Source organism: Onychostoma macrolepis, chromosome 16 (genome assembly GCF_012432095.1).
Source record: "Onychostoma macrolepis isolate SWU-2019 chromosome 16, ASM1243209v1, whole genome shotgun sequence".
Classification (NCBI taxonomy): Eukaryota; Metazoa; Chordata; class Actinopteri; order Cypriniformes; family Cyprinidae; genus Onychostoma; species Onychostoma macrolepis.
Window position 1 is genome coordinate 26,194,270 of NC_081170.1, and position 11,223 is coordinate 26,205,492.

General features: G+C 39.2%; 1 protein-coding gene across 5 annotated transcripts in view; it reads right to left on the reverse strand.

Moving 5' to 3' along the window:
• Positions 1-10,672, reverse strand: part of adcy2a (adenylate cyclase 2a) — a 174,576-nt gene extending 163,904 nt beyond the window's left edge. For 3 of the 5 annotated variants that reach the window (XR_009266354.1, XM_058746794.1, XM_058746793.1), the window contains exons 1-2: positions 10,633-10,672; positions 3,867-4,378 (exon numbers count right to left, since the gene is read on the reverse strand). Coding sequence is in view for 3 of the 5 variants with exons in the window: in XM_058746794.1 (XP_058602777.1) it covers positions 3,867-4,253 (387 nt within the window). In the remaining 2 variants the exon portion in view is untranslated. Of the gene's footprint in view, positions 1-2,994; positions 3,120-3,866; positions 4,379-10,632 lie in introns of those variants that run through there. The other 2 variants (XM_058746795.1, XM_058746796.1) reach the window with 2 other exon arrangements.
• Positions 10,673-11,223: the final 551 nt, after the last annotated feature.

Below are 11,223 nucleotides of genomic sequence, written 5' to 3' on the forward strand. Positions count from 1 at the left end.
AGTGCACTATCCAAACTTAAATTTTTATAATTCATGAATGAAAACATTTTGTAACATGATTTTGATGTACCATTTCCATGCAGGTAATGCAATGTCTGATTTTGAAATGGGTTTCAAAGGATGAATTTTGAGATTTTATATTTTCAACTGATATAATTTCTTATGACTTCTAATACGTGATAGAGAAAAAGGCAACTAAGAAGACTTTCTGTGACAAAGGTCAGAACTCCTGTTATGATGTAGATTTTTTCAGGTGCACTCTTGTCATATATTAATCTATTACTTTTCCTACATAATTTAACAGAAAAAGTGGTACCTATTTAGGAGTCTTAGACCTTTCCAACGATATATAGTTTGTCATGATTAGATTAGGATTTAATTGTAAAATAGTGAAGTAAACTTAGACGTCCCGTATACAGGACGGTGAAAGTTATTAATGCAATCAACATTACATAAACATCCTTACACTCTATTCATTGAGTTGACTTCATTGACTTCACAACCCTGGCTTTGATGACCAAAGTTTTAGATAGTTATCTCTAAAGCACATAGAACAGAACTACAGCTAAAAGCATTTATTTGGTTCAGTAAGTTGCCAGCCCATTACCTCTACAGTAACTGCTTTGCCAGGTGTCCATCAATCTTTTTGAGTTATGATATAGAACAGGGATAGGCAACGTCCGTCCTGGAGTGCCGATGTCCTGCAGAGTTTAGCTCCAACCCTGAAAAAACCTCACCTGCCTGTAGCCCTAGTAATTCTGAAGACCTTGATTAGCTTGTTCAGGTGTGTTTGATTAGGGTTGGAGCTAAACTATACAGGACAGCGGCACTCCAGGCCCGACTTTGCCTACCCCTGATATAGAATTATGATACAGAAATCAAAAGAGTAGGACCAGCAATGCAACTCCATTGACTTTTTGACTTTTATATAAATTAGTGATGGTTGCATTGTTCACTTATTTTCCATAATCTGAAAGAATGCTTGAAGGATTGTACAGTTATTTTACAATTATAATTTTCTTTTAGTGATTTTTTGTTATGAAATGCAGTGTACAATTATTGTTTTACCTTTAGTTAGTTCTTTTTTTCAGTAGTTTACTGCATTCTAGGATCATCTTCTTAGTGAACGATACATGTCATGCTATCTTGCTATTTAACTCAAACAAGGTATCTTAGGCGGCATAATTGAGTTGCCTATCTTTTGTAACAAACTTATATAGATCGAGCGTGTGATGCCATACAATGCTCTCTCTATAGAAAGCTCAGGTTTCGGAACAGAGCTATTGACTAGTGCACCAAACTGTAACTCAACATTCTGAAAATGAGCCCACGATACACATGAGACTCCAAACAGGGACATCTAAATGGATTCAAGCTCTAATCAGGTGCCTCTAATGGTTTCAGTGTTTAAAGAGCCCAGGATGCCTGTGAAAAGCCCTATCACCCTATAGCACTATAATTACAACCACAAAGACACAGCCTGATTTATCAGCAACATATTGTGCAATCATTTTCTCACTTAAGAGCAACACTAAACCTCTGCTGTCATCTCTCTATCCACACTCTTCTAGAAAGTGCTACAAAATGCGTTGTTAAAAGTCATGGTGTTGATTTTGATGGCATTTCACAGCCATAATATTTGCTTCTCTTTTCTGTAATCCCCACTGTTGCTGCCAAATTCAACATTGAAGAATTCATTGCTGGAACACACAAAACCACTAATAGCATGGGAAAACTACTGAAAACTCATTCATAATTGATGCTGTGCAGCTTTAGGGAGCACATTAGAAATGGAATCCCTGATAAAAATTGCAGTGAAATTCTACCAAGATGGATGTATTACAACATCAATATGTTATGGTAGCACTGTTCTGTCTATTTTGTCATAGAGAACACAGAGCAAGCCTGCAACTGGCAAAACCCACACACACAATCTTCTACTAAATTCCACAAAGCATGTACGGTGAACGTTAGTCCTGCGGCCACTTATCGGATGTTTGAGGCTGAGTGAAAACAGGTCATGGGGGGAGCAAATCGTCAGGGATTCAGAGTACAATCATAAAAAAATGCCCTGAGAGTGCAATCGTGCTCCAAGGCTTTTTTCACAATCAATGTGATGTGTGCAACCATGGGAGTCACAGAGAGCATTGCGGCAACCCAAGGCTGGCTCAACAGCCACTGTGATGTGAGATTTAGGTCAGGCAGTCAAGACACGAAAGAAAGTAGCGCACGCATTGAGAGTATCTACACAGGGGTTGATGTCATACTGTGAAATGTCGCTTACTTATTCACTCCCTGATCTCCCTAATGCATTAAAGCTGATTTAATCAGGTGAAATATATACCACTCACATTTCCCTGTATATTCCAGATATTTTTAACATGACTGGCTTTAAATTTAACATGCAGACAGCATGGCAGCAACCTGCTCAAGTATCCTGTCAATGTGACTTCTGCTTTTTACGCAAATGATGATGAAAGTACCTCAACTTCTGGGAAACCGGTGTGAACTGTCTCAGCATGTGAGCCAGCAATATATGTACAAAACTCTAATTCAGACACCGTGACAACACTACAGCTTCTGTTTCTCTTTAAGCTTCATCTACAAATGGCACATAGAATCTTGTATAATTTCAAACTCTTGAATCAGTGGTGCTATTATGAAGTAGCAGCACAAAACCCAAACATCTGATTACCAGAATGTTCATTTTGAAATTAGAGTCTGCAAATAAATAAATAAATGTATACATACATAAACTATGCTCTATACTTCAATTTACAGAGTTTATTAGATTTCTGTTTTTTTGTTTTGTTTTTTTCGCATATAATACAAATTCCACAGCTAATGGGCAATACACAATCTTATTTAACAATAAGTTTGAGTTCACAAGGATTTTCATTTTGCTCCAGCTAGGCTAAATCGAACAGGAGTCAAAAAATGAAAGTAACTGTTGGCAGGTTAAAAGTTTCTACTTAATCTGTTATGCTTAATTACCCATGACGATGTCTGTTGTTTTTCCAAATGTGTTCCCTTTCCTTCCATACATCGATTATTCCCTGCTGCTTCTTTATCACTTTAACATGGATCACAGAAATGATGCTTTGAAGAGAGTGATTACACTGCAAAAAAAAAAAATGCTTATCTTACTTAGATTTTTTGCCTTGTTTCCAGCCAAAATATAAAAAAAATAATCTTAAATCAAGAAGGATTTTCTAGACAAGCAAAAATTGTCTAGTTTTCAGAAAAAGCAAGTCAAAATTAAGTGAGTTTTTGCTTGAAACAAGCAAAATAATCTGACAATGGGGTAAGCAAAATAATCTTGTTTTCTGTTTGAAATAAGATTATTTTGCTAACCCCACTGGCAGATTATTTTGCTTGTTCTAAGGAAAAACTCACTTAATTTTGACTTTGACTTTTTTCTGAAAACAAGACAATTTTTGCCTGTCTAGAAAATGCCTCTTGATTTAAGAATTTTTAGATATTCTAAGTAATCTAAGTAAGAAAAGCATTTTTTGCAGTGTAAATACTGCATAAGGTAAACAAAGACATATGGTTGCTGCAATCAGTACAAACAGTGTCAACTGGCAGAAACTTCCTCTAAAGTGTGAGGTTTTTGGACACAGAAAATTTATTTTCTGATACACAGTGCAAGAAAAATCCAGGTGTGGGCCTGTAGAGGGTATGTTAACTGTTTTAGAAACCCTTAAAGAAATAAACACTAAGAAAAAAGTTACATTTAAATTTTCCTGTGTCACTTGCTCAGTACAGTAGCAACAGAGCTTTCTCCCTCAATCAACCCAAACACTGTTTCCCATCCCTTTCTGCTTTTTCCCCAGTTACCTTCCCCCCAGTTTCCAAACACTCACCAGCCCAGAGGCGAAGAAAACAGCCAACAGAGCCAGGCAGGCACCCATCACAATGAGGAGCAGAAAAACAATAAGTGGGTGCTGCTGGCTCATACGATAGTACGAATCATACAGCCAGTCTGGGGACCTCTGTTTCCGGCCACGCACACCTCCTCCTCCTGTTACATCTCCTCCTGTCCAGGAGCCCCTCTCCAGCAAGTAGCTCCTCTTACGCATGGCCTCCCTCCACATGGAGCTAGCGTTGTGTTCCTCTCTGTTGGGTGGTGGCTGGGGTTTGTGAGGGTCGCGCTCCTCTTCACACAGGTCCTTCAAATGGAGCACTGATGCTCGGGCTGTGGTGCGCGGCCGGTACATCGGCAGGATGGCTTCCACTGTGGTGCGCAGCATCGCTCAGGCAACATGTTGAACTGCAGACTGTCAGAGTGAGAGTGAAAGGAAGCAGAGTGTGTGTGTGCGCGAGTATGTATGTGTGAGGGAGCGAAAGAGAGAGAGAAAAGGGCGAGAGGGAGGGTCTGGATTGAGGCAAGGAGCAAGGGAGAAAGCAAATGTGAGAAAGACAGAGAGAAAGGCCAGACAGAAATGGATGGAGGGGTGGAAAGAGTTTCCTGTCAAGATGATGCATCAGGTTTTGTTGGCACATCAAAAAAATTATCATATACTGATCCTTAAGATGTTTCAGCCCTGCATTATTTTCTGTCCTCCGTGAAACACACAATGAGTTCTAAAATAGAAGCTTTAATTTCCCGTACAAGGAAACGGTTTGTAGTTTATACCACCAAGCTCAAAAAAGCACCATAATAGTATCATAAAGATAATCTGTCCTTCCCTTGTGCTGGAACTTTCAAATCTCATTTAAATGGAGTTATTTTGCTGTTGTGTTTATCATAGTCACGTAGCACACAAAAGGCGTCAGCAATGTCACACCTGGCACAATAATGTCTAAAGATACTTTTAGTGATCGGGGGTGGGGGGTGGGGGGATTTATAATCTCTGCATTCTCATGGGACCTAATTAAATTCCTTATGGTGCAGGATTCATTTTGAGATGAAGATGGAAATGGGCAGTATTTATTCAATTTTGTAGGCAGGAAATATGTATGTTTAAAAACAACACACAGACAGTATACGCATTATAAAGCATGCAGCAATGGGCACACAATAGATGTCCATCAAATAAGACAAAGTGGTTCATTAGGACAATGACACAGCAAAGTGTGACCATGTATAGTCTTGTAGGAGCTGGAATAAAAATAATAATAATAAATACGCTGAATATGAAAATTTGGGAGTGTGATTTTGTGCCTATTTGTTTTGATACCATGAGGTACCACTCACTCAATGACTGCAGATTTATGAAGGCAATGTAGATTTGCAAGTGAGAGGAGGTAGGAGGGTACAGAGCCAGTGAATGGTCTGTACACAAACATCTGTGACTTGAACCTGAGCCACCTCCAGCCAGTGAAGCAAGACAATGAGAGGTGTAATAAGCACTCTTGAGTTAGTTAAAGAATTTACCAACACCATTCTGGATTATTTGCAGAGACTTTCTTTCTGCATAAGGTAGGAGCATATTGTAATCTAGTCTAGAGATAACAAAAGCTGTTCAGATAGTAAAGGTCTGATTTTCTTGACAGTGGTAGGAAAATCCTTGTATCTGGATGATAGGTCCTACGGAGCCCCTTAAGGGACATGGTGGGAAAAATTTGGGGTGAGTGTAAAAAATTTGGGGAGGAATGAAAATTTTTATTTATTTTTTTTAATTTTTTGCATTCTCTCGCAAAACTTTTGCATTCTCTCACAAAGATATTTGCATTCCCTTGTTGGATTACAAATTTATAAAATGTTAAATCTAGGTTACAATGTAACAGTATATAAACTGAAGAAGTTACATACATTGTATTTAGCATTTATGGTGAAGATGATGACATCAGATGAACGATTCTGTTATACAAAGTTTGTAGCAAAAGAGGTTCCTGCCAGTTCCTGTTCTCTTATTGTAAGTCAAATGAGCCACTCTCGGAGACTCTCACCTTTTGTTTGTAATGGCTCTTGGTGCTCCTGCCCCAAGCTTTGGGCAGTTATGCTGATTGGATTAGGAGTGGTTAAATGGGGCAGGTTGCTATACCTGAATACTTCATTTCCATGCTTTAAGGTCATCACCCAGGTGCTTTGTTTCCATTCCTAAGCACTGCCCCCTAAATGTATATATACTACAATGTATCACTGCTTTAGTTAGACTTGGATGACTACAGCGACGCACAGCGAATTCTCAACAAAGAGTAACTTCTGCTTGAAAGATATCCCAACGTCTCCTGGTCTCTGCTTCGACGAGGAAAAAGTTTCCTACAGTTTTGGTGCCGTGACCCGGATAGAGCTCCTCACCTGAATCCAGATTGAAACTTCAAGTTCAACAAAGATCTGACTTCGTTCCAGACTGAATCTTTCTGTACAACCAAGGGGTGGTGAGTCTCACTCTATCCAAAAGAACCTTTAAGACCAGTATGAATTTGTTATCCTCTGCGCCGTCAGAGAAGAGTTAACAGACAGCTGTAGGGTTTGGTTAACTAAGTTATTTTATCTAAAATTTATTTTTAGAGATGAAGGTTATCCTCTGTTCAGGCAGGGAAGAATTGATTATCCTCTGTTCAGGCAGGGAAGATTAGCATCACGTACTAATATTTGTTATCCTCTGTTCAGGCAGGGAAGATTAGCATCACGTGCTAATATTGGTTATCCTCTGTTGCAGCAGGGAAGTTTAGCGTAAAATGCTAGTAATCTGTGTTATCCTCTGCTTTGCCAGGGAAGGTTAACCGAATAGTTAATCGGTGTTAACAAGCGTACCCTCTGTTGATCAGAGAGGTTTTAGTGTTTTTGATTGTGTGGTAACAAAGAAACTCACAAAATGTTTAGAAATAATGCTAGACTGATCCCCACAACTGAAAAAGGTGGTCTCGCGACTCCTTTGTGGTCAGATAGTGAATTCAAATCACTGTTAGGAGTGCAAATGAACCTAAGTCACTGAGAAAGTTAGACAAGAACTAACTGAGAAATAGGAGATCCATCCAGACAAGAATTGGTCTGTAGATGAGTGTAAAAATATATTAGGAGCATGTATTCGCAAGAACAATGTGAAAGGCATTATCTGCTGCCACAGAGAATTTGGTTTAGCGCTAGCTACACAACAGTCTCAGTGTAACTCAGAGCTAGAGGAACAGAACAAAGAGCTCTGTACTAGAGTATCCTCTTTGACTAAGAAATTGAGCCGCAACAAAGCTTCAGCAAAACTGATGTGGAAGTAGTTAGTCAGCCGGATAACAATTATCCTGACTTACAAGCTTTCTTTGAAACAGATGTAACCATTCAATCAGTAACTGATGTGCCTGTAGATTCAGTGAAGGTATGTGGCGCTAGGAGAAGATCTCAGGGAATTGAGGGAATTGAAAGTGTTCCTCCAACCCCTTCTGTTGTCTAAGTACAAACTGTTGCCAAAGCGCTAGGACCTAAAGATATAGAGAGACTATCCCAGAGCTTACCCTCGGCACGCACAGATTTTTCTGAAATTAGAAGAGCACTGATCAGCAAAATGTGTCTCTACGACATGTCGTTAGCAGAAGTCACACAGCTGATGTCACAAATTCTAACTGAATCTGAATTCAACAGTTTTGAGTCTGCTGTTACTTCTGAACTACAACATGCCAGTGAAGGTGATTTGAGAGAAGGCGTTTTGAAAATTCTGAAGAATATCATGGGACCCAAAATAGACTGGTCCAGAATCACTAACTGTGTGCAAAGGAAAGAAACTGTGAGTGAATACACTGAAAGGTTTTGTCAGTCAGCTGTAACTTACAGTGGAATAGTGGATGATCCTGAAAGTGTGCTTGATGACAAAGGACCACTAGTTCGAACATGGTTTGATGGCCTTTTATCAGAGTACAGATCGGCTTTGCTGTTTTTAGATCTAACATGGTCTACTGGAAGCTTGCAAAACAGCTTAGACAGGTTAGCTACTTGGGAAAGAGACTCTGATGTTAAAGCCAGAGTAAAGATTGCAGCAGCGTCCTTTAAGGTGAACACAGAGAACCGACAGAAATGTAAATGTCCTAAGAAGGAGGGCAGTTGTCATTACTGTGGTAAACCTGGACACTGGATGAAAGTGTAGGAAAAGCAAAAAGACATTAGGAGAAATTAACAGCTTTACTCCGCTCCTACTCAGTCTACTTAGTACTCTGAAGCAGCCCCTCCCCACTTCACCGAACTGTTGGAGCAGTTTGCTCAGGTGTTAACTGTTAGGGCTGTGAGTGCTTAATTTCCCCAGTAATGTTCAACAAAGCTGAAAGATTCTTTGTAAATAAAACTACAGGAAGGTTACTGTCACTTCCTTCCATTGAGAGAATGCTAGTTAAGTACACTCACAGCCTTCAAGCTATACTACAGCACACTCCAGTCACTCACCTATCCTCTCTGGGTTATGATGTTTGTTATGACTGATGTTCCATTAGAGGATGGAGATGTCGCACACTAAAGTTTGCACACCACCTACAGGGATAGGATAGGACACATGGACCAGTGAGGAGCCCAGGGAAGAACCGAATGCAACAGGCTTCGGGGGCCAACCCTGCGGTGAAGATTCCCTCATAGGCCTTCCCCATCCACTAGTCCATCCTTACCTCACTGTTTTTTAGGTGTCACGGGAATTAAGAAACAGGGAAAGAAGGATCAACAATAGCAAACTCGGACCGAACAAAGGATACAACCCTAGTGTTTGCAGTCTTTTACAACAAATACTGCTCTGTCGTCTCTTGGTTTCTTTCTTACTCTGTGCAGATACCACTTGATGGCTGTCCCAAGACCCATACGCGCTGACCTCCTCACCTGCGTATGAAGCCACAACCTCTAAAAGACAACTAGACTCACTGCCGAGCCAACTGTCACGGAAGACAGAAGAAAAAATTTTTTTTTTTTAAATACACAATGCAGAGAATCACATACGAGAACTTCAGTCATCCATCAACATGATCAAGACATTCTTGATCTTTCAGCAAAATTACACTAGATGACTGAAGATAATTCTTTATGGTTCGGAAACCTGTTAGTATCAAGTGTTTCATTCAACAAATGACCCACGCCCATCACGAGGAAATGACAGTTCCAACCAGAAAAGACTATTAAGAACTTCACGGACCCTAGCTGCATGTTTGTTTCTGTGTCAGCATGCCGCTCGTCACTACAGACAATCAACACAGAGCAAGTGCTATGTGCATGTAACAATCACAGGTTACCAGAATGAACTTAAGTGTCTAAATTGGTAGTTTGTGAGAGTTATTAGAACTCTCAAAGGGGGAACTGTTGGATTACAAATTTATAAAATGTTAAATCTAGGTTCCAATGTAACAGTATATAAACTGAAGAAGTTACATACATTGTATTTAGCATTTATGGTGAAGATGATGACATCAGATGAACGATTCTGTTATACAAAGTTTGTAGCAAGAGGTTCCTGCCAGTTCCTGTTCTCTTATTGTAAGTCAAATGAGCCACTCTTGGAGACGCTCACATTTTGTTTGTAATGGCTCTTGGTGCTCCTGCCCCAATCTTTGGGCAGTTATGCTGATTGGATTAGGAGTGGTTAAATGGGGCAGGTTGCTATACCTGAATACTTCATTTGCATGCTTTGTTTAAGGTCATCACCCAGGTGCTTTGTTTCCATTCCTAAGCACTGCCCCCTAAATGTATATATACTACAATGCATCACTGCTTTAGTTAGACTTGGATGACTACAGCGATGCACAGCGAGTTCTCAATAAAGAGTAACTTCTGCTTGAAAGATATCCCAACGTCTCCTGGTCTCTGCTTCGACGAGGAAAAAGTTTCCTACACCCTCGAGAAACTTTGTGTTCCCTAGCAAAACATTTGCATTTTCTCGCAAAAAGATATTTGCGTTTTCTCGCAAAACCAGTTGAGTTTGGACAAACTCTTCCTGTTTACTTTACAGCTTGCAGTGGTTACAGCTTCGTATTTTCACAATGGAGTGGTTCATAGAGTTTTATTTTGAACTTGGACTCACGTATAAAGAAATACAGTCAGTTCTTAGTTCAAGGCACGGTTTTGGGACATTCTAAAATGCTTAATGTGGCTTAATGTATTAAAACAGTGACATTAGAGGACCAAGTTTCGATAATAAATACTAATAAAATGACTGGACTAATATTAATAACCTTATATTATTATATAATATTAATAAAGCAGAATAGCCCAGAATATGAATGCAAGGCGCTGCACATTAAGCTTTTTCTCCCCCATAGAATATGCTTAAGGTAGGCTATATGAACAAATACGGTGATTTAAAAATACCAAATCTGTTTACGGTTTATATTACATTATATCACAGAAAAGCAGATAAGCTCAGAACGGAACAGCTTGCAGTGGTTCATAAAACGCTTAACGCGGCCTAATAAAGATGATAAAGAAGACCAAAAATGCTATATTATATATGTATTAAAAATACTGTGTACATGCAAGCCCAAAATATGAGCTGAATTGCATGATAAGCGTTTTCTCCCCATAGAAAAGCGCACTTAACGTGGCTGTGATGGCCATGTACTGGACCACACATAACTTCTACAGACTGAGTCTTGGCTTAGTTATTTGGCTTAAAGCTAAAATGTTAAAACCAGTTAAAATTCTCTTGACTGAAAGAAGACTAAAACTGAACAAACAACTTCTGATTAAGATCCAGAAAAAAATAGGATTTAGATAATAAAATGTACCTGCTATGTCATGTATACCCAAGCCAGACTGCTATCAAAGGGGTCCAAACAGGAAGTTGAGCTGTTTTATTAGATTTATGAAGGAAGTTGGAATGTACCAACTATGCTTAGTTGGGGGGAACATTGAAAAATGTGATGTCTTGATCAATGTGATTTTTGTCTAGCACAATGCTATTTACATTAACTAAAGTTAGCCATGGCTGTAATTTTTGTTGAATGTACTATGTTAATTCCAGGATTTTTGTGGTTCATGTCTGTGTGTATTTGTAATTTTTGTTACTCCCCTTTTTCTTCTTAAATGGTGCTGGCCACCTCCTTTAAATTCAGTGCATGTCTTGTCTAGAGAGTTAGTTGGTGATACTTATTGTCTTGGTAAAGTTGTGTTGTAGTTTGTCCTCTGTGAGCTTGAGAGGCTAGAACAATGTCATATGACTCTTTCTACTCCAGCTGTGTCCATGTGAATGGAGTTGTATTTTGTTATACATTTAGATTTTCACCATATTTTTGTCATCAAGAGGATGTCTGAAGTCATCTTTTTCCTTGCGTAAGCAAGAGTCATTAAAGACCATCACAATTTCACTCTGACCCCTG